The following is a 24,269-nucleotide window of genomic DNA, read 5'->3' as shown; positions in this document are numbered from 1 at the left end:
ATGCAGCTAGAATGAGTTATATATATAAAGGAACTTGACCTTAACCAACAGTGCATTTCTTTACGTTCTAGCAAATTCCCAAGGCCACCTATTCCTTCTTCACATTTCTGTTTAGCTTTATGATGAGAAATATATATCTTTGACAGACTTGTGAAACTTATGTAAGTGACTAAGTCATCACACGCTGCTTTGTGTAATGAATCCTTTAAGGTATTTTGGAACACAGTCGAAAAAGAAAGGAGAGAGAGAAGTCAGAAGACAGAGGCAAGAGAGAGATTTCTATTTTTTTTAATGTATAATTAATGTTATATACTTTTTTTAGGACAGTCATCTTTATGTGAGAGTTTTAGGATCACTATTCATACTTAAAAATAACATAAATATGAGGTACTTTGTATATGTTTTCCTCACATTTTCATAAATATGTAGCTACAAAGGTTAAACTTTACATGTCCAAAGGTTACTCAGTTACTCAATATCTTCTGAAATCTAATACCTATTTATACTTATTATATTCTGAAATTAAGAAAGAAAGGAATTTAATGCTCACCGAGTGTCTGATGCATGTATTCTCTCATATAATTATGTCAATTGAGTGAATATGTGAATTCAGAGAACTCTAACATAGTAATAAAAGTAAATCACAAATTTTGATGTCTTATTTCCCACCTAATAAAATCAATATTTATTAGGCTGACATTGAAAACACTCTCTTAGGTACTCTTACTACCTTTTTTCCTACAATCTGATGTACAAGTAGTGAATTATATTTATTATCAACTCTCCAGAAAACTCATGGAATTTTTTTTCTTTAGTCTAATAACATCATTGGTACTTTAGTTTCACTTATAAAATATTATATTGCTTTAATGAAAATAAAAGTAACTAGTGACATTTTGCCATGTGTTAGTGCTGAAAATGTTTTAGTGGATTCAGTTGTGTATGTGTATATATATATACACATATGTACATGTATGTATATATCTGTGTGTGTATGTATACATGTATACACAAATACACAAACATATGCCACTTCTCTGAGTTCTGAAAATTGATCAGAAACTCATATAAACAAAGCTCATTCCTCTTCTCTCCTGTCACATAATACATTGTTTAAATATGGTACAGAATTTATTAATTTTTTTTTATGTCTGAGAAGCTGAAACTGTTTTCAGTTTGAGCCCTCTTTTCTGTGATAATGACCACCATTTATATTTCATGAATACGGCTGCATTTAAAGTGATAACATTTTGATCACAGCATGTATGTATATATACACATATGCGCACATTTTAACAGACTGTTTATTAAAATTAGCAGTATCCTCTCTGATAGAGGTCAATTCAGTAAAACTGTCAATGATAAAACACCAACTATGTGCAATGCACTGATAATACAAAAGATTAAAGGGAAAAAAAATAAAGCCCTTAAAAAGTCCCCAGTCCCTTAGGAGTGACATGCATTTGTAAATAATTAGAATCCAGCATTCTTTCTCCTGTACCTAAACTCTGGGAAAGCAGGGCTGTTTGATGATTTAAGACAATTTAGTATGTGAAAAATCTAAGGTGGAATTGGCATTCTGAGTTCCAAAAGCTAAGCTTACACACTGACGGCGGATTACTTCTTATGAAGAAAAGTAGTTTTGATTTATTTGGGGTAAACTTATAAATGTGGAAAACAATTACCATTTGGGGGATCACTCTTGTTTTATTTTATGTTTTAAATTTCAGCTTCTCTGTGAATCTTTTTTTTTCAAGCATTTTTAAGAGCTTAGTAATTGATGGTGTTTTCTTTTTTATTATTATTCCACAACAAAGAGAAGTGTTATTTCTTGTAGGCAAATGACTTTAAAAAATTAATTTGGGGTCCTTCCTTGCTTTAATTTATTTGCATCTTCTGCAGAGGTTGTGGACAGTTTAATAACCTTAATCCAGGGAAAAAATAATGCCAACAGAAAAATATATGTCTAAACCAGAGGGAAGGTATAAGAAAGTCAAACAGGGGCTCTGTACCAACCTAGAGGGCTGGGATGGGGAGGGAGACGGGAGGGAGTTTCAGAAGGGAGGAGGTATATGTATCCCTATGGCTGATTTATGGTGAGGTTTGACAGAAAACAGCAAAATTCTGTAAAGCAATTATTCTTCAATAAAAAAATAAATAAATTTTTAAAAATATATAAAGCAAAAAAAACCCACAGAAGTTCGTTGCTGTATTGCACTATCAGAGTCCCTCTCATGAAATAAAGTCTCACTCGTTAGGAGATTTGTGTCTCGGGATGTCCAGCCAGGCCTCAGTACTGGTTTCCTGGTATTCTGCTTGCTGCATGAAATGTCAAAGTCTGAAATGATTTTAGCTGTACCTTTTGGAAGGAATGACTGAGGGGTTGTCTCGAGAGAGAGTTCGTGATGTGATGAGGTAGTTCTTGCTTTGGTACGTGATACAGTGTGATTAACAAACTCCAGATTGCACGGAGAAGTGGGTTGGAGCCCAGGTTATTAAGTACAGTTCCCTACCCAAGACGATGTATTGCCTCACGCTGATATGGCAGGACTGGAGGGGGAATATATACATCTATATAAAAGCAAAGACAATCCTTGCTTTCTTCTTGAGCAGCTGCAGCCAGTCCCACTAATGGACGTGCAAAAGCAGAAACGAGCAGCCCAAGGTATGTGTTCATTTTTACAGATGGTACTGCAGACAAGTTGGTAATGGAAAAGGAAGTCGTGTACGTGAGCTTTTTGGTCATGAGGGTGGGGGGTGGGGGGCGACAGAAGGACAGCCCGATTACACTACTTTCCTGTGTAATTGACCGTGTGAGTTATGGAAGAAGCAGTTTTCCCATGAAAGATTTCACTTATTACAAAATTACATCATTACTGTTAAGGAAATGCATAATTCCAAGTTGTCTTTTTAAAATAATGCCATTAAAACTTTAAAAATCAGCTTAGACGTCTCTGTCTGCCCAGAGCCTCTATAATGAAATTATCTGCCGGAGTTGGGTTTTACCTGTAACAGTCACAGCATCCTCATTTAAAGACAAATCTTTCATTTGAACAATGGCAAAATGTACTAGACACTTATTTTAAATCTTGGAAAAGTGTATTTAAATACCTGGTCTGGGGTCCTGAAGAAATACAAAATTGAATAAAAAATGAGATAGTATTTTTAAAGAATTACTTATAGATTCAGAAGTTAAATGAAGTTTAGGTTTATTTCCCTTAGGTCCACCCCCTCCCCCACCTCCGTGTATTTAAAAATCACAGAGAATGAAATGGCGTAAGAAGTATTACAATATGGTCTAGTAAAGTTTTTAGTTATTTAGTTCAAATTGCATATTTGGTATCAGGGTCTCTTATTGATCCATTTTTAGATTTTTAACATAGTTCTTAACTGTTTCAAACTTCAGGATATTTAACTGTATTTCTATACATTTTGTTACTATTGTTAACTGAAAATAAGTGGCAATTACCATCTTTCTGCTGAGCAGACTGTATGCTATTTAATGTCTGATCTCAACTCAATACCCAGTAAAACATGCATATAGAGTTAAGAATATTTTAGGCTTTGATCTTATATATATAGTGAAATGGAAACTGTATCACACATGAAAAGTATCAGAGTCAACTGCACAGATCACTGAAGAACATGTACTTTTATATCTAGTAATGGGGGAAATGTTTAAGGAAAAATAATTAAAAATACTTTCATATTATTCAAATCTGAGGAATTTGGTAAAATGACCTCATTTTTCAGAATTGGCAGTATTTTATCTTGAATAATGAGGATTCCACACATTGCAAAAGGCCTCTGCCGAGGAACATGCCAATATATAAAGTAAGTCTAGTATACTGTTACCTGAACATGTGTGTGTGCAGCACTTCTCAAATCCCAGTACCGCGTTTCCTGCCCCATCTCTAGCCATGGCGAATACAAATGAGTTCCTGGTTCACAACTGCCTTTCCATGGTGGCATTTCTAGGCACTAAGTCAGTGCACTCATTTTTGCTTTTCAACAGAGGCTTTGTTCACATATATTTTGTATTTTTATTTTTTGAGACAACAGTATCAAAACTCATGCACTGCACCCATCTGCCTTCCCCACACCACCCCTTCATCCCCCAAATGCTGCATTCCTCTGGCTTCGACTGTATCTTTCAACCTCAACACAGATCGTTGCCATATCTGATCAAGAATGAGTCATTTCTTTCTGGTACCTCAAAACTTGCATAATTTAATCAGCTGTTATAGGGTGGTTTGAAGAGATAAGGATTTTTCAAAGCTAAGCTATGGTGAAATATTTTTGCTAAAAATTCCCCAATCACTTCTTTAGTAATAGGACCTGAAACATGGTTAAGAACTGTGGCTCTGAAGTGAGAGATCTTACTATTTAGTATACGAAAAATGCTTCTAAGGCTTAGTTTTCTCACCTGTAAAGTGGATAAAATAACAATAATGATAATAATAATGGTAATAATAATTCCTGTGTCTTAGGTTTGTTTAGAAGATGTCAGGTAAAGAAACTAAGTCTGTAGTGTATCATTCTACACAAAATAAATACTTGGTAAATATTAGATGTGTGATGGTGATTATTCAGAAAGGGACAAGAAGTAGTCAAGTGAGTCTACCAGATAGCTGATGCAAAAATGGTATTTATTTATGGCTGCACTCAGTCTTTGTTCCTGTGTGGCTTTCTCTAGTTGTGGTGCACAGGTTTCTTATTGTGGTGGCTTCTCTTGCTGCGGTAGTTGTGGTCGAGGGGCTTAGTTGCCCTGCAGCCTGTGGAATCCTCCTAGACCAGGGATTGAACCAGGGTCCTTCTGCATGGGCAGGCAGATTCCTAACCACCAGACCACCAAGCAAGTGCCAAAAATGATTTTTAGAAAAAGTCTTGTGTTTTTGCCTGGACTTAAGAGACTGGGATGTATTTTTGACACTAGTTAATTCAAAGAATCATTCACAGTCTTTTACCTCATCAGTAAAATGAGAGAATAATAATCCCTAGTAATTCATTTTCAATCCAAACTGATATAATTGTATGTCAGGAGTTCTTAACCTTAGAATCCATTGGGTACTCAGATCCATGTGAAATCTTTGGATGCATTTTCTGAAGGACATTCTTTTGAACAGCCTGAAGTTATTTGCAAAATATTTTACATATCTTTTTTATTATCTGGGGAGAGTGTTATAAATTTTATCGAAAGAGTTTATGACTCCCAAGAATGTTAGAAACCATTGATATAGATGTAAATGCCTTGAGGATGGTAACACTTCATTGACCAGTTATTATCTGTTAGCTAATATGAAAAGAATTACTGATTATTATCTATTATTTTCCTTTTCTTTCAAAATGACCACGTCATCATCATTATCTATCATAAAACCAGTCCTACTTAGGGAATACATAAAATACCTCTGTTTGTTTCTTAAATTAAGTGCTTTGAAGCTGAACCTTTTGAACTTTAGGTTTTTTCTAGAAAAGTCCCTATCACCAAGGTGCTTATTTTCTATACTGTGAAGAATTCCCACAATAAATGTTTGCCAAATATATTGTTTAAATAAAATTTGCAATAACTTTATTAAAACAGAATTGAGTCTCATATTCTCATGCTGAAATTTACTTAAGAAGTACTAGAGTTGTTTAACTGTGCCTCCAAAACGCCCCCCATTTTTTCCTTTTTCAGTGTCAGATTTTGACACTGGCATCGAAGAAAGTCCCTGTTGAAATACTATTGACCATTGTTGTCACTGAAGGAGAGGTGAAAATGGATCTGTGGTGGCAGATATAGAAGCAATAAGAGGCTTGAACAGTTCTTTTGACAATGGTGACTTTCACATGGAATGAAAAAAGACAGTGTAGATATAAATCTTCAACTATATTTTCAGCTGTCCAAATACATATTGCTGTAAAGGCAGGACATTGTTACAGAAACAGCATGGGTTAGAACTCCAAAGATCTGGGCTTTTCTAGTCCTAGTCTGTTAAATAATTTGTTTATGACATCACATGTTTGCTTTGCTCATTTTCCAAATATGGAGTAAGTTAAGTATGGAGATGGGGGTCCTTCACTTCTATGTAGTAGATTATATTATCTGTATGATAAGTTTCTAAAATCAGAAGATTTGAAGAATCCATACGAATAATTTAAAATGTGGGATCTCCCCGGGGAACTCTTACTTTCTGCAATCCCGCTCCACGAGTCACCAATTGCATCTCAGAAGAAATGGAGCTAATGTGTTTTAACATGTCCTGATATACTGGGCAACTCCAACGTGGTGACGTGTCAGTGGAAAAGGCTTGGGCACATTCATACCTGGGTACAATGTATGATTGCTAGAATATGAATTGCCTCATGTCCTGGAACAGAAGTTGTTCCATTGCTTCTAGCCAAAGATGTCAGTTTAGTTTACATTGGTCTCCATTAGCATTGCTGATGTGTTGAGGAAGTGAATTTAATAAGCAGGGTAAACAGGTTTTGTTTCCAAACTCTGAGATAGGTGATTATAAGATGGATGCTTGGCTGAACCTTGTAGAGTCTGTTCAGTTTTCTGGCAAGAAATCTGAGGGCATAGAGGGCTGTTTTAAAGCAGGCAGAGACTTGCTATACAGCCCATTTCAACTGATTCTTTGCAATTTTATTTGGAGCAAAAGTCAGCCAAGGTATTGATATCTATTGCTTTCTGTTGGCAAAGCTCTCTCCCTGTTCTTGCTAAAATACTGGCCAGCCTGTGCTTCTGATAAAATTCTGGCTGTGAATTTATTTAGGTGTTCATTGCAAGCCACTGTCTGTTTTAAGTGATGTTAGGTGTAGCGTTCTTTATATTCTGTAGGCTCTGCTGGTGGATAGTCATAGTCAGTTAATTCCTTAATGGGGGTAAGTGGGAAAGAGTGACCTTCTATGTCTCTTGGTGGTGAATAAGAGTGATAATGGCTAAAATATTATTTATCATTTATTCAATAGTTTATTGAACTTCAATTTTATAATGACAGTCATGAACTCATTATTTAGTGTGTATCAGCTCTTTTGGTGGTTGATAGGACATTATTACTGATGGGACAATAAGCAAGGTTCTTGTTTCTGAAACGACTAGACTATTATCCAGTTTTATAAAGAAACACCGAGAGTAAGCCCTCTGATTATTAGATAACTTTCAGCCTTTAAGTGAGATGTATTTGTGGGAGATGCTTCGGTTTCTTCAGAAATGTTTTCATATAATTTACATGAATTAAACTGTCACTATTCATCAACAGTCTCATGTTAGCTGTATATATCCTATGTTTTTAGCAGATTCTACTGTGAACAGAGAGATTACAGACCACGTCTGCCATATACTTCACTGTAACTCCAGTTTCTAGCACAGTGCCAGGCACATGGTGGACATTTAATAATTAGTCCCAAAACTGAATTCAATTACATTTACCACTGAAGTTTTATTACTTCAAAGTTGTACCAGAAGATTCTATCATAGCCCTCTGTACATTTCCCTAAAATGAAGTTCTCAAAGGATTCTTGATATAATCAAATAAACATAGAGTTGTTTAAAGAGTTAAAAATATTTGAGGTGCATCCAGACTAACAGCACATATATCAAATTTCAAGTTGATTTGATTTAAAATGGCCAAGATATAAAACCATAAAAAATGTGAGTAAATATTCTGCCTATCAAGGCTTGTTATGTAATTACATGGTTTCAGTATGGTTTTTATTCATAGAAAACTATTATAAAGGATCATTTCTGCACAGATAAACTTCTCCAATGGGGACTTTTAATATCTTGGAGATGAATATCCATGTCTTTAAATGTTAAACCACTTGAATGAATAATTCAATCAAATTTACTTTTTATTGATCAAATGAAATAAGTTCTGTTAATGAAATTTGAAAGCCTTAAAAATGTTTGCTTTTGGCTGATCTTCAAATAGTAAGATAAGCTATAAAAATAGCTGAACCAATTTAAAACTTTTGTTCCCATTCTTGTTCTTTTCTGAAGATTCATCTGGGTTTACCAAAATATGTGTCAGTGCTTAACACAGAGGGATCTGTAATTGACTGAGAATTTAAGCCCCCTAAAAGCAAAAATTTGAATCAGAAACTTTGAGAAAAATATAGTGATCATGATGCCTTACAGTAGTTAGCTGTGAGCCTAAAGACTAGAGGTTTCTTCTGTTAGTTATTTACTCATTACTCTGCTTGGTGCACTCTCCAGCAGGGAAAAGAAAAAAAAATTATATTGGATTTAAAATGTACTTTTATTAAAAGATGGTATGTCATTTTCTGTTTCAAATCCTGGCATGTATGATTGTCCAGATTCATCACCTAACTTGCTGTTGTGAAAATTGGTATGGTGATTATAATACATTTGAAACGTGGGAAGGAAAGAAGTGATCCAAAGAATTCTCAGTAATTGAAAAGCCTTGGAGATGCCGATCATGGGGGCTGGCCTCAGAATTCCTTGCAATGAACTATTCCTATCACCACCCTTCCTTTTTCACACAGGAAATTGCCAGCCAGCAGAAATAATATACAGGCCATACAGATTCGACCTAAAAGTTCTTGGGCAAACTGTTTAAACTTGAAGTTAAACGCAGTCAGTTCCTTGTTGGTTCCAGAATTTCCTCTTTAGACATTTTCCATTGAGGTGACTTTCATGTAGATTTGGGTTTTCTGCTGACCATCCTTCACTCTTGCACTCGGTTGAAACCACATATAAATAGAAGGTGCACTTAAAGAAGGCCAGGGGCAGAGCATGATGTGACCATGCATAGCTTTGGATATGTAAGAGGACAGCTTTCCTTCAGCCTGAAAGAAGGGCCTTTCGGGTACACCTTCGTGTTATCCACTAACTGCTTATTCCTATCATTTCCTCTCCCAGGAGTGTCCTTATCCATATCTCTCAATTCTGTCTCCTGCACAGAGTCATGGAGGTTCAAATTATTATTAACTCCTTTTGGGGGGAGGCGGGGCCTCAGTTTCCAGGATCTTGGTTCCATGGCCGGGGATTGAACCCCCACCCTCAGCAGTGAAAGTACAGAGTCCTAACCACTGGATCACCAGGGAATCCCCTATTATTAACTCTTAAAAGCAGCTTGTAGGAAAAGGAGAAACCATTTTATTATGTAAAACATACACATATACCATCAGCAATGCATGACTCTAATGATGTGTATACAGGAGAGAGGTAGAACTTCATTCTACCTGCCTTTTATCTTCAGGACTTAGCAGGTACCTAGCTTCAGCTGTTTCTCAAAGAGAAAAAAAAAAGCCTGGAATGTAGAATTGGAAAAATTAACTCTCTTGATTTTCTTGTCTCCATCGTCATTAACCAACTCTGCCCAACTGAAGATGAATTCGTCAATCCAAATGGTAGACATTTCTAGGGAATATTTTTTTAAAACTTTATTTTCAAAAACAGGAGTAATGACTAGTGATAAAAATTATAGCAAGAGAGATAATTTTAAACTTTATTAATATTTAGCCACTCAAGACAGACATCCCTGTCCTAGGTACTTATTACTTAGACTATTTGATCTTACTGATCTATTTGATATTACTTAGACTATTTGAAATCATGTTAGGGGACATGATTTCTGTCTTTAACACAGTATAAAGGAGAATGGCAAACTGTTTTAAAACTCTGCTGTGCCTGATAAACTGAATGAAATAAGGTCTTTAATGCCTTTCTTTCTCTTTAACAAGCTTATTTTTAAAAAGTGAGGCAAGGGAGACTTCTATTTTGCTTCCTTTGGCAACAGACTTTTTCGCAGCACTTGATTGGGTTAAGGATGTTGGTGACGTGGAAAAAAATGCCATACTCGGTCCAACTAGGTGACATTCTGCACGGTGTGGCTTTCGCTGGGCTCAGGCTGTCATCTGTGATGTGGTTTAGAGAGATGCGTCATGTCCACAGTTCTGTAGTCACACAGCAAAGGACACTGCCCACTTTTCCCACTTACTCTGCTGCTTCCGAAATTTCCAAGTGCATCAAACACAGGGTTCTACAGTGCTTACCAAAGTGATACATTTGTTAGATGGGAGGTAACTAAATGTATGAAATATTTCTCGCCTACCTCCTACTCTCCGCCCCCACACAAGTACGGCTCCTATTGAATTCTAGGTGTGAACACCTAGATATTTCACTCTGACTCAACTTTCCATTCTCATATTTGATAAGAATGACACAAATGAAATGCATGTTCTAATACTCAACCGTATGCTTTAAGCATATCTAAAATGTAAAATAAGTAGATTAAGGTGATAAGAACGAAACCAAGTATTTTTCTCTTAACAAAAGAAATACAGCTTAATCCTTAATGGATCGATGATGGATCAGTAACTTGAGAGCTTACTACATCCCTGACATTGTTTTAATTATATGTCCATTTGTCCACATTAATACTCAGAGCAGCTCACACTTTAAAGAGGGGGTCATTTAAGTACTGCTAGGTTAAGTAATTCACTCAAAGTTGTACTCAGCAACTCAAGACAGAGGCATGTTTTGAATGCAAGCTGTCTGTCTCATAAATCTATTAACCCCCATGCCATACTGACTCCAAATAAGTGAATCCAAATTACTCTTGATGTATTTAAAATAAGATATGGTTTACCTAAAATATACCAGCCTCTATTGGAGCCTAAATGCTGCTTAAAGCAAGATGTGCCTGTGTAAACCAGCACTGTAATTTCAGGATTTTCCCTCGAACTAATGAAGGGCATTTTCTTTGCAAGAGAATTAAGTGCAAAATTGTGCAAGGTTGAAGCGTTCTCTGAAACCAGGATTACACCCACTTTGGCATGCCGCGTCAAGCAGCCAGGATGTAAGGAAAGAAAAGCAGGCTGCAGCGAATGGTTATACATTCAGGTTTGAGCTGCAGCCATATATGTGGGTTAGTTTCCAAATGGACATTTACATTGCCTTTATGTGGATCAAATTGGTGTTTATTTGCCAAACGTGTTATTTAGATCTCGGGGAAAAGACAGCATGGCCCCAGGGAAGTTTCACAATTATAACCTAACTAGGCTCCCCAGCTTACCTCGAATAAAGGGGGCCCCAGAGTGTTTGATAAACACAAGCTCTAATAGTTCACTGATTTGAGGGAAATAGCAGTTTGTCCTTTTGCAGTAGGTCCCTATTGGGACTTTGAGGACCAGTATCCAGCGTTTTGCTCTGAGACTGAGAAATTTATTATACACTCCTGGTCCTGATTTGGGGGGTTGGGGGAGTAAGGAGAAAAGGGGAGCCAGAGATTATCTTTGTGAAAAATCTAGCTTTTATTACATCACCTGAAGTAGCACAACCTGCTACACTAATGAAATTGTGTTCTTGGTTGAAAAGGGCAATTGTTAGCCTGACTTTGTGCTCACTAAAAACATTCCCCCAATCTTGTTAAATTATTGCTCTCATTTCAGATTTTTATAGCTATGCAACTTACCAGTCCTCATTTCTTTACGTTTCATTCATTTTCCTTGTATTGATGATTAATGGAGGATGTCGAATGTTAGAGTGAGCAGGCATCAGCAATTGCAAGATCATAATTAGTTTAGCTGACGAGGGCCTCTGATAGCACTTGCATCTGGATGGAAAAATTACCCTATAGGGAACTGGCTGCTCACCAGGTCTTTTTAGTGATACATTGTGAAACACCCGATGAATCAAATGCCCTTTCAATGCCAAGAAAGTGTTCCAGTCTTGAAGCCAAAATTATGTCTGCAGAAAGCTTTCCATTTGAAATGTATCAGAGTACAATTATAACCATTGTATTTTCTTGGCAGGGATACCCCTCGTCTACAGTATGGACTCGAGTTAAATAAATTGCCTAAATTTTATGAATCCCTGAAATTTTGACTTATAGTGTTTGTAATTTTAAATTTATCACAAAATTGGGTTCCAGCAAGACTTTTTCCACTCCTTATCTAACATGCATATTTTATCATTAAAGGCTTTGCTTCCTAGAGAAAAGAGAGCAGAGTTGCAATTCAGGCTGTCTTTTTTTTTTTTTTTCCTTCTTCTTCTTCAGCCAGAGTTCCATTTCCTGCCTGTTAGTATTTGTGCCTATGAACACAGCCTGACTTTTGTTTCAATGAGAAGTTTAATGGAATCATTACTTGATAGCAAGAATGGGACAAGCAATGCTAACGATCTACTTTTAAATATTCTTGGGTTATTTTTAATCTGGTGATTAGAGAATTCAGTCCACTAAAATCCATTTGTGTTCAGAAAACGCTTGTGATTTCCAAGTCTGAGTCAAATAAAATAAATAAATAGCCATTGATGGGACTATGTTGTCTGGCTTAAGCACGCCCCTCATAAGGACTCTCATTAGTAATACTGTGCTTCTAGTTGGCAAGAGTTTCTTCTGTTCCTCTCAGATTTGGGAGATAGAGGGTATTCTCTTTCAAATTTTACAGTTGCAAATGAAAAATTAGAAGTAAGTGTCTTATTAGTGTCTTAATACTTATGTTACATGAATGACATCCAGAAAGACATGCATCAGGTTTAATTGTAACTGGTTTACGTGCTGCACTTATTCCAAGTTTGACTCTATTTTGAAGCTCAGGTAGCCTGGGCTCCTCTTTGTCCAAAATATATTAAACATATCGCCATGCTCTGTCTTTTGACTTTTGACACTTTTAAAAGGTATATTTTAGGGTTCAGCATTTAGGAGCCATCATTAAAGGCACAAAACCCAAAGTTCAAAAAGTTAAAGCTGTTTCTGTGAAAAGCCTTTGGTGTTGCACACACCTCATCCATCACTGTAGGGTTAATTATAATGAAAATCAGTGGTGCCTATTAAACACAATTGAACCTGACCTCATTATGGGCAGTGTGGTTTTATACTGTCATTGTTGCTAGTCTAAAGACAAAACTCCTGAGTTGATTTGGTCCAACTCCACTGATCATGTGACTCACCTCTGACCTTGTATTTTTTTTTTTTCCCCATTTCAGAGGCGCAGAGGCTCGGGTGTTTTTTGTGCCAATTGCTTGACCACAAAGACCTCTCTCTGGCGAAAGAATGCAAATGGCGGATATGTATGCAATGCGTGTGGTCTCTACCAGAAGCTTCACTCGGTAAGAACTTGTTAGACTGTTTCAGGAAAAGCTTTATAAAACAGCCTGGTCTGTGGTGTGATAAGTACCATTCCCTGGCTTGCGGTGCCTGCCCCTGCAGAGTTTAATCCAGTTGCTTTGAGCGCACTTGTGATTTATGGTGGACCGGCCTTAGATGTTATGGGGAGATTCATGTGAGATCATTACTAATGCATTATGTTTCTTTTGATATAAAAGAGGAAAATGATTGATTTCTGGGAACTTCACATAACCGATATGTGAATGAGTGGGTATCAGAATTCAGTGACATTAATTTAGGTAGAAAGGAGAAACTTTTAAAGTTCAAAAGTACATAAATTAAAAGAAAAAAAAGGCAAGAAGACTCTTCATTGTTCAGTATAAAATATAGGGCAAGGGAAAAAATGCTTCTTTTACAGTCTACTTTTGGAATTTGCAAGTGTCATCTAGGCTGGAAGTAGGACAAGTTCAGAAGAGTGGTTCTTACTGGGACCAAGATGCCGGGTGACTCTCTCCAGGGCTTCCCGTGGTGTCTGAGGGCTTAAGGAGCACACAGCAGAACAAAGGTGCAGAAATGCTCTGTGTTTTAAGACCTCTGGCTGGCTAGATGCTATGACTCTCTGAGCTACGTCAGTTATTTCTAACCAAATTTTATGTAGAATCTTATAATATTTAAACCTACAAATCTCCCATCTTTATATGCATTTGACTTCCTAAAGGATTTTTTTGATTTTTTTTTTTTTTTTTCCTTTTTGGTTTAGAAAGTTTAGGGACTTCCCTGGTGGGCCAGTGGTTAAGACTTTGCCTTCCAATGCCAGGGGTGCAGGTTCATTCCCTGGTCAGGAAACTAAGATCCCACTACCTTTCAGCAGCCAAAAAACCAAAACATAAAACAGAAACAATATTGTAACAAATTCAATAAAGTCTTTAAAAATGGTCCACATCCAAAAAAAAAAAAAAAAATCTTAAAAAAAAGAGTTTATTTGCTGACCAACGCTGCCTTTAAAAATAGGAGTGCCACATCTAGTAAGCAAAAATCTGTTTCCTTCTGCCTTTTGCATTTTGTTTAGCATTTTACCACAGCTCTTAGCACCAGCCAGTGAATAGAATGCAGCTATGGGGAATACAGTTTTAGACAAAATGTCCTCCTAAATGGACCACTGGAAGCACTCTTTTAAAAAATGCATACTGCCAACAAGACTAATTGGTAGTAAACTGTAAAAACCTTAGTTATTAGCATGTAGCTAGTAGAAGGAATCTCCACCTACCACCATCACCTTACTTTTTTTAAGCCTTCACCATTTAAGCAAGCAATAAGCTTCCATTTAATGAGTACTGACATTAATGATTTTAATTAAATGCTGTACAATCAAAGGCCAAATATTAATTAAACTACTGCTCTTCCAGGTTATGGTAATTTAACAACTGCAATATAAATGAAAACAATTTTAACAATTATTTTAATATTCATCTCTCCAGAGATATTTTTGATTTTGAACTTTTTTTTAAATCACAAATTTCCTATACTTCTACTCCATGAATTCCATGGCCCTACATGCTCTTAGTCCTATACATTTGTGAATAATAATCCTCTGCTGTCTCTTTTATGGGCTGTAATTCCTTTACCTGTCACTTAAATATTGGTCTTCTTTAGGATTCTAAAACAGACACTATATTTCTTCCACTCTTTATTCTACAGAATAAAACTCTTCATTCCCTTGCATTTTCCCATCTACTCCATATATTTACATTTTTTATAAATATAACCTTTATGTACAATGCAATGCACATATCTAATATATAGTGTTCAGTGAGTTTTAATAGTCTCATCTTAATCAAAATATAAAATAGCATGTTTATCTTACCATGTTATCATGTAGCTGTTTTAAAATATACTATGTGTTAAAATATTGAATTGTTTAAATATTATAATTAAATACAAGTTTTAAAATATATCAAAATTTGTGAAATGACCTAAAGCAGAGCTTAGAGGAATATTTTCAGCATTAAATGCTTATATTCAAAAAAAGGATAGAGATTAAATATGTATGTTTGAAATATGAGATCTTTATAAATCGGAGATTCTGAACAAAGTAAATGAACATGGACTATCCAGGGGACATGACATTTTCATTCTAAAACCAGTAATTTGATGTTCAATAACAAGTGCATTCTCCTTTTTTCTTCAAAATATCTTTGTGACAATAAAAACACTCCAAAAGGATTTGTATTTTGTTTAACACTTAAAAGATACTCTCTTGCATTAAGGTACATCATTTCCAGATATAATTCACAAATTACATATTGTTCATGTTCATATTTTATGTAGAGATTATTTCCTGATTTCAGTAATCTTTTAGAAAAAATCAGATTTTAGCCCATTTAAAGATTCTTTAAATTTTTAATTTGTAAATATGCATTCACTTATTAAACATATTCTCTTGAATTTATAAATGAAAGTTAAAGCTCCTACTGCAAGTAAAGTTTTTATTATAGTCTTATCTATGGATTTTAGTCATGTAATATAAACACCTATTGAACATGTACATAAATACCAGTCATATCATACTTAAGCTGGGTGAAAGTCTGCATTCTATTTAAGTACAGAGTAGAATGACAGATAGGATATTTGAAGCAAGCCTACAAATAAATTTAGATTTTCAACAGAAAACAAATGCTTCACCTGTTAACAGGTAAAATCTTGCTTAATAGTAAGTACTTATATAATTAGAGGAAAAGAAATGAAAGTAGGAGATTTATTAAAAAAAAAAGAAGAAGAAGAAGAAGAAAAGACAGTCTCTCACTGGATATGGCTTTGATCCTGAAGAATTCCACGGTCAGAGGAGCCTGGCAGGCTACAGTCCGTGAAGTCACAAAGAGTCAGACACAGCTGAGCAACTGTTGGACTTCCCTGGTGGCCCTGATTGAAAAGAATCTGCCTGCAATGCAGGAGAACCATGTTCAATCCCTGGGTTGGGAAGATCCTCCAGAGAAGGAAATGGCTTACCCACTGCAGTATTCTTGCCTGGAGAATCCCATGGACAGAGGAGCCTGGCAGACTACAGTCCATGGGATCAGAAAGATTCAGACATGGCTGAGCAACTAACAATTTCACTTTCACTTCGCTTGATATGTTTCCTTACAGTTCTGTCAGTTTGCCTTTGATTTTTTATATTCTGATGTTTAGTATTGTATATCCACACTTGCAGTTATTTAGGAGAATGTGTGTATTAGTCATCTGGGCCTGACATAACAAACTACCGTAAACTGGATGGCTTAAAGAACAGAAATTTATTTTCACAGTTCTAGAGGCCGGCAGTCTGAGATCTGGGTGCCAGTGTGGTTGGTCTGGTGAGAACTCTCTTCCTGGCTTGCAGAAGGCTGCCTTTACTCTATGTGCTCATTTAATCTTGTGTGTTAATCACTCAGTTGTGTACGACTCTTTACGACCCCATGGACTGTAGATTCCACCAGGCTCCTCTGTCCATGGGATTCTCCAAGAATACTGGAGTGGATAGCCATTCCCTTCTCCAGGGAATCTTCCCAACTCAGGGACTGAACCCAGGTCTCCAACATTGCAGGCAGATTCTTTACTATCTGAGCTACCAGGAAAGCCCTCACTTAACCTTATTTACCTCCTAAAGACCTTATCTTCAGATACAGTCACACTGCGTGGTTAGAGATTCAGTCTATGAATTGGAAGGGGGTATCTGGGGGATGGGGAGGAAGACATAGTTCAGTCTACAGCCTTGTATTATTTTTCCACAGTTGTCATCAAAGCCGATCTCCTATGTTACTTTTGACGTCTTCTTGCTGCATTGACTCAAAAGTTGAGAAATCTTTCAGAGAAATCACATTTCTTTGACTAACTTTCTACATCGTTTTATCACAAAATAATGCAATTCCGAAGTCTGTTGAGTTTGGAAAGGCTGTTTTCAAGTGGATTAAAGTTTTTCAGTTCTCTCTGTAAAGATGGGCATGATTTAATTAGGGTAAAAGAGTGTGCTTTGGTTCTGTCCTCTGATCCTGCTTAGGGCAAAAGGAGGAGATTTAGTAAATCTATAACATAAAGCCTATCTTTGCTTTGAACTTGAACATGGTTTATATTTGTAAGGAATTGTTAATGCATTTTAATGTATTTTTTAATGTTTTCCTTTTATGTATTGTGTGTGTGTTCCCTGCAGACTCCCAGGCCTTTAAACATCATTAAACAAAACAACGGTGAGCAGATTATTAGGAGAAGAACAAGAAAGCGCCTTAACCCAGAGGCACTTCAGGCCGAGCAGCTCAACAAACAGCAGAGGGCCGGCAGTGAGGAGCAGGTCAACGGCAGCCCCTTAGAGAGGCGGTCGGAAGATCACTTAACTGAAGGTCACCAGAGAGAAATTCCACTCCCCAGCCTGAGTAAATACGAAGCCCAGGGTTCATTGACTAAAAGCCATTCTGCTCAGCAGCCAGTCCTGGTCAGCCAAACTCTGGATATTCACAAAAGAATGCAACCTTTGCACATTCAGATAAAAAGTCCTCAGGAAAGTACTGGAGACCCAGGAAACAGTTCATCCGTGTCTGAAGGGAAAGGAAGTTCTGAGAGAGGCAGTCCCATAGAAAAGTACATGAGACCCGCGAAGCACCCAAATTATTCACCACCAGGCAGTCCTATTGAAAAGTACCAGTATCCCCTTTTCGGACTTCCCTTTGTACATAATGACTTCCAGAGTGAAGCTGATTGGCTGCGGTTCTGGAGTAAATATAAGCTCTCCGTTCCTGGGAATCCGCACTACTTGAGTCATGTGCCTGGCCTACCAAATCCTTGCCAAAACTATGTGCCTTATCCCACCTTCAATCTGCCTCCTCATTTTTCAGCTGTTGGATCAGACAATGACATTCCTCTAGATTTGGCGATCAAGCATTCCAGACCTGGGCCAACTGCGAATGGTGCCTCCAAGGAGAAAACGAAGGCACCGTCAAATGTAAAAAATGAAGGTCCCTTGAATGTAGTAAAAACAGAGAAAGTTGATAGAAGTACTCAAGATGAACTTTCAACAAAATGTGTGCACTGTGGCATTGTTTTTCTGGATGAAGTGATGTATGCTTTGCATATGAGTTGCCATGGTGACAGTGGACCTTTCCAGTGCAGCATATGCCAGCATCTTTGCACGGACAAATATGACTTCACAACTCACATCCAGAGGGGCCTGCATAGGAACAATGCACAAGTGGAAAAAAATGGAAAACCTAAAGAGTAAAACCTTAGCACTTAGCACAATTAAATAGAAATAGGTTTTCTTGATGGGAATTCAATAGCTTGTAATGTCTTATGAAGACCTATTAAAAAAAATACTTCATAGAGCCTGCCTTATCCAACATGAAATTCCCTTCTTTTATTATTCTTTCTTTTGATGAGTAGGTTACCAAGATTAAAAAGTGAGACAAATGTTCAGTGAGAAAAAAAAGAAAGGAAGATGGTTAATCGTCCTTCTTTAGAACCTAGTAAGTCAAAACCATCTTGGTGAATGGGTACTGTGGAAACTATCCATAAGAAGTATCACCAGACTATAATTATGATATTTGTATAGAAAGAGATCAAAGCTGTTTAGAATTTGGAAGGGTTTACATATTATGATCCTAAAGCAGTATTGGGCTGGCCTTTGGCCCATTTGTTCAAAAACCCATAAATTATTGCCTCAGTTTCCAAGTATCATGAAATCCTAGGCAGATGAGGAGAAATTTAATCTCCAGGGCAGTGAAAGGAAAATGGCGCCCTCTTAGATGAGAATCCTCTCATAGATCACGTTTCAAATTTAGACTTAGAAATGCGAGCTGTGGTTAGGCTTGGGGAGAGAGCAGTGGGAAGAGTGACAGATGTGGCACGATGGTTTTGGCCAGCCCTGCCTGTACATACACATGCACACCCTCTCTGATGTTTTTGTCCTTTAGATGTTCGCATACTCCTTTCAAAACTAGTCCTCTTGTTTGCGATTTAGGTTCATTTTGTCCAAATACATATGCATTTTTAAAAAACAATGTCCTCAGTGCTACGTAGTAACTTTATTTTAGCCAGATCATTCTTTCTTGTACGTGCTGAACCAGTTTGGGTTTGTTTTCTAAGCTTCCTTTGGGTCACTAATCTCATTTGGCATGTTCTAACTAAAGGGATTCCCCTCAGTTCAAAAGACTAGATGGATACAAAAGTTCAGACCATGGCATTCATTGATGTGGAACACATGATATTTCTCCACAAGGTAACCTGCTGTATTTATTTATTTTCTTTTGGTTTAAGTATAATTTCCAAACTTTGTGGTCAGGCAGCGTCTAAGGTTACGTTACCACAGGCTGACAGTTGGTATATGTACCAATCAATTCCTCCATTAGATTTATACAGGTTTAGTTTAAGTAGCATTAAATAGGATTCTTAGAAGTATGTTCTTCATAGTACTTTTAATACTTAAGGCTTTGTAAAACTATCCATGAAGGGAAAGCCTCAGCATAACTGCTCAGGGAAATAGGGCTAAATAACTGAACATTAAATAATTGGTTAAAGGTGCTGTTAGTCGAGCCTCAATGCTTGCTACACGGATGTATGTACAAGGACTGACTTTAATAATTTGCATTATATTGTCCCAACCAGTAGTTTATTTTTTGCCACGGAGACGTAGAAGATATTACAAGCTACTGGATTGCACTGTCAGATTAACTTATTTCATTAAAGAAGTTGGGAGAACAAATAGGAAAAAAAAAAAACCTTATTTTTCTAGTAAATATTAATGTATTACATTTCAAATAATGGTGCCTGACATATTGAATAATTATTTTCTACAGTGTACGTATGCAACAAAGATATTCCATCATGCATTAGAGTCAGTTCTGACTCTGCCTAGCTGTTTACATTTGCAAATGTAGCAAACAAGGTAATGAAGCAACTATTTCTATTGCGGTAGATATCTTTTGTGTGTGTGTGTGTGTGTGCATTAAAATTGTAAACGGTAACATGAAACAAATGAAAGTTCTTGATATAATGGTATGGAAAACAAGAAGGAAATGAAAATATTTTTATGCCTACTTAGGAAAAAAGGGTAGCACTATTCATTCCAAGTACTTTTTTTTTTTTTAATTTTTAAGCTCTTAACTCACATTGTTATGCTTAAAATGATAAACATATATCCTCTTTTTATTGCTTTGTCTATGTTTCAGATGAAACATTTCAGAAATTATTTTGATAAGTGCTGCTGGAATCTGCAGCACTGATGTTTTTATTGCATTCTGTAGTCGCATTTGCACTCCATTTTTACATTAATTCGCAGTTGCTTTGTATTGTTTTGTTTGGGTTTTGTTTCTTTTTCCCAGTGCCAGGTCTTCGTTTCTTCAAGTTGGATGGCAGGTAGAGTTCAACCAGTTTGTGACTGTTGTAGTGAATGAAGTTCAAACTGTCTTTCTGATGCTGTGTTGTCATTTCCATTCTTGCATTTTTGTTTTCACGTAAAAAAAAAGAGAGAAAGAGAGAAAGAAATCAGGACTAAGCCTTTTGCTTCAGTTTCATTTTTAAAGGGTTGTTTTCTGATCTCACCTGTCAAGTAGCTCTAATATAATTCACATGAACTGAGATAAAGAGGTGAAATGAGGGGCTTTGACATTCAAATTATGTGATGTCATTTATCTTCCTTAGGAATTTTGATGAATGCATCTCAAAATGTACAGGCAGATTGGAGAGGTGGCAATTAAAGATCTAAAGAGGAGATTTCCCAAACAACAAAACAGTATTTAATTTTCTTAGTGAAAGGACTAGAAACAAAGTGCACTGTGGCGGTCCTCAAGCACCATGATGTGTGAACTGCTCAAATTAGGAAATGCTCCAAGTTTGGTTACTTGGGCAATAGTATAGGTATGGCTTTTTGGGCAAAACTACTATTTAAGCAGTTTCTCCAGTGTATCAGACACAAGTATGTTGGTCTTTCTTGGCATATATGTCTCTTTATTTCATCATTTTTTTTTTCCTCAAACACACAAGTAGTAATGGTTAGCATTGGAAATACATATCACTATTCTTGGAATATTTATGGTCAGTCTACTGTAGGTAGAATATTCTTAGATAGCATTGTCAATAGATCTTATTCTGTATTCTTTTTATTATTGATTATTTTATTTTCATTTATTTCTTTTTCATATTTTGATGGAGAAGAGGTTGGGCTATGAAAAACAATGAAAATTTATCAAAACACTAAAATACCCCCCTTTTTTTTGACTTTTGAAAGCCTTTGTCCTAACTCTCAAAATACATTTTTACAAAATTGATTGATTGGTATCTTTATTTTTATTTGGGTTTAGGATTTCTGAACTATTTTGCCTTAAATTGTGATTTTAAATGAGCTATTTAGATACCTAAAACCTTTTTTTTAAGGATTCTCAAGATGACTTAGGAATTTCCCTTCTTGGAAAAGGCTTTCCCTATGATAAAAAACTATACGCTAGGTAAAATTGTATGTCATTTTAAAAACATATGTCTTTTTAAAGTATTTGTCCAGATTCTGAATTGGGCTTTGGATCAAACTTTAAGCCAGGACCAGCTCATGCATTCTCATTCTCCTTTTTCTCACTCTTTCTCTCTTCATCTCTCACCCATATATTCATATTGTTGTTTGGGATAGAAGAATCTTAAAGAACCAGCCCACCTCAGAAGATTGTGGATTGAGAGACGCTACACTGAGTACATGAAAAAGGATGGAGCTCTCGTGGTTAATGTGTTAACTCTGTAGTTCAAAGGAAAAGAGTGTTCCCATTCTTTCTACATGACATATTGAGATGTTCTTTTTAAAAAATCCACTTTTAAGATAATGATGTTTTCTTCTAAACTGTTCTCTTTTAGTAAAGGTAGGTTTTAGAAAACAAGCATGGGGATTTTTTTTTTTCTAAGGTAATATTAATGAGAAGAAGAGAAAAAGTGATTATCTTTAACAGCTCTTTGTTGAAGCCTGTGGTAGCACATTATGTTTATGATTGCACATGTGCACATAATCTATGATGATCCAATGCAAATACAGCTCCAAAAATATTAAATGTATATGTTTTTAAATGCCTGAGGGTATACATTTTTCTTAATTAATTGAAGAGTATCAATACTGCTACTAAAGTAATGATTAGCCTCCTGCTGTGTGGCTGCGAAACATCAAAGGTGACCTGTCTTAAGACCTCTGAACTGCCTGCCTGTTTAGTTCGTGAACATGAACCTAATTCTAGAGGGGGAAGATCAAACATCCCGTGGTGGTAAAGAAGCTGACGGTCAGCTTCTGAGCTGTATCCCAGCTTTTTGCTTAAAGTTTACTTTGAGCTCACAGCTTTCTGTCTTTGGGTTGAGAACCATGGCAAAAAAAAAAAAAAAGCAAGGCATCTTTTGTGATCAAGTAAGTGAAAGCTTGCTGACTGTCCTAGATCACAGGAGAAAATGGAAGAATGAAATCAAATCCAATATGAGACTAAAGATGCTAACCAAAGGTAGGTACTAAGTGGAATTCTATCAGCAGGCCACTATAAATGAGAAGAGGATAGAGAGACATGTACCAGGACTTTGAAGGGCTGTGTTATTTTCCCAAAGAAAGACTTGGCCAAGGGCAGAAGCCATGGCTTCATTGCAGAGCACTTCCTGTGGGTTTTCCATTAGCATTTCACCGCCGTTGGACACACGTGTTCCTGCTAACCGTCAGTGGTTTAGAAAGCATCCACCGTTATCTGCAGTAATTAGGACCTCCGGAAGATGCTAGGGTTGAAGTGTGTCAAGTCAGGGATAAAGAAAATGTGAAATTCAAATTGGTCCACACATGGAAACTGGATAATGTATCCTAACGTGTTGTTCTCTTGAAGGGAAAAAAGTAGAGCTAAAAACTTCACTCCATCCTTCATCAGAGAAAATGGTCCTTCAAGACCCATGAGTCCCAAAACTGGATCCTGATTTTTACGCCTGGATTTTTGTTCATTATATGACCTGCAGCAAATCACTTTTTTCTTTTTGTGCCTCAGGTTCCTCACCTGTAAAATGGAAAAAATATATTAATAATAATAATATTAATAATAATAATAATAATGGTAATGTAGTACTTGTTTGTAAAGCACTTTGAGATCCTTGATTGAAAGGCACCATGAGAGTGCCGAGTATTATTATATGGCCAAGGAGCTTATTTAAACTCTCAGTTCCCAAGGGCCAGGAAAGGTTGGGGTCATTTTTTAAAGATGAGCTGTAAATATCATAATCAGGCAGCCTATTGTGTTGACTATGAAGAGGCAAAACTGTTACAAGGCTGATAAAACTATAGTTTCTTAATGGCTACCAACAAGGCAAATATCACAATAAGAAATGCCAAATTCTTTAAGGTGACAACGTGAATAATTGGGGGGGTGGGGGTGGGATGGGGTTGGGAAGCATCTCAATAATGCCAATGTAAAATTCACTTATAGCAATATTCACCAGCAGAAAATGTCTTTCATACGGAATGATTTCATGTTGCTAAGAAAAAATTCAATTTGTAGTCCTGATTTGAATATTAGAATGTTGGCTATAATAGTTCTGTTCTTACAACACATGGAATTTTTTTTGTTTTATTTAATTTTGTTTTCATAGTGCATGTTCATTTCTACTCACAAACATGTTCTTGGTGTATTTCTTATGCAAACAATCTTCAGGCAGCAAAGATGTCTGTTACATCTAAACTTGAATAATAAAGTTTTACCACCAGTTATACATGATGGTGTTGGTATGGTTTATATGGATTCACTTTCATCCATGTAGCAATAGGAAATTCAGACTGTTGTAACGTATAGACAAGGCTCTGATGAATTGAGATGGTGAATTCAAGTCACCATTTTAAAAAATATGAATAAGATTGAAAAAACCTGGATTCTCTCAACTTGTTTTGTTCTGCTTTGCTTTTTTTTCCCCCTTTTAACCTATCAATCTCTTATTGATAGATTTTGTGTAAAAAAATTATACAAGTTTCTTTAGGAAGATTAACAATAAAAATCATGTTTATTTCAAAAACATTTATTGAGTATCACGTATTGAGTGTTGAGTACTGGATAATGATAATGTTATAATATGTAAAAAATCCTGCTTTTGAAGTCTTAACTTTGAATACAATTTAGTATACCCATGAATATGATATAAAGATCCTGATAAATCATCTCGTGAAATTTATATTAATGTATTATATGCCTTATGTGTTGG

General features: G+C 36.2%; 1 protein-coding gene across 11 annotated transcripts in view; it reads left to right on the top strand.

Moving 5' to 3' along the window:
* The window catches only part of TRPS1 (transcriptional repressor GATA binding 1), a 272,551-nt gene extending 248,765 nt beyond the window's left edge, over nt 1-23,786 (top strand). For all 11 annotated transcript variants that reach the window (XM_065902726.1, XM_065902729.1, XM_065902727.1 and 8 more), the window contains 2 exons: nt 12,941-13,063; nt 17,245-23,786. In XM_065902726.1, the coding sequence (XP_065758798.1) occupies nt 12,941-13,063; nt 17,245-18,306 (1,185 nt within the window). In that variant the 3' untranslated portion in view covers nt 18,307-23,786. The remainder of the gene's footprint in view (nt 1-12,940; nt 13,064-17,244) is intronic.
* Nucleotides 23,787-24,269: the final 483 nt, after the last annotated feature.

The sequence above is a fragment of the Muntiacus reevesi genome, chromosome 12, assembly GCF_963930625.1.
Source record: "Muntiacus reevesi chromosome 12, mMunRee1.1, whole genome shotgun sequence".
Classification (NCBI taxonomy): domain Eukaryota; kingdom Metazoa; phylum Chordata; class Mammalia; order Artiodactyla; family Cervidae; genus Muntiacus; species Muntiacus reevesi.
The sequence above is the reverse complement of the archived record's forward strand: the minus strand, read 5'-3'. Positions and strand labels throughout refer to the sequence as shown.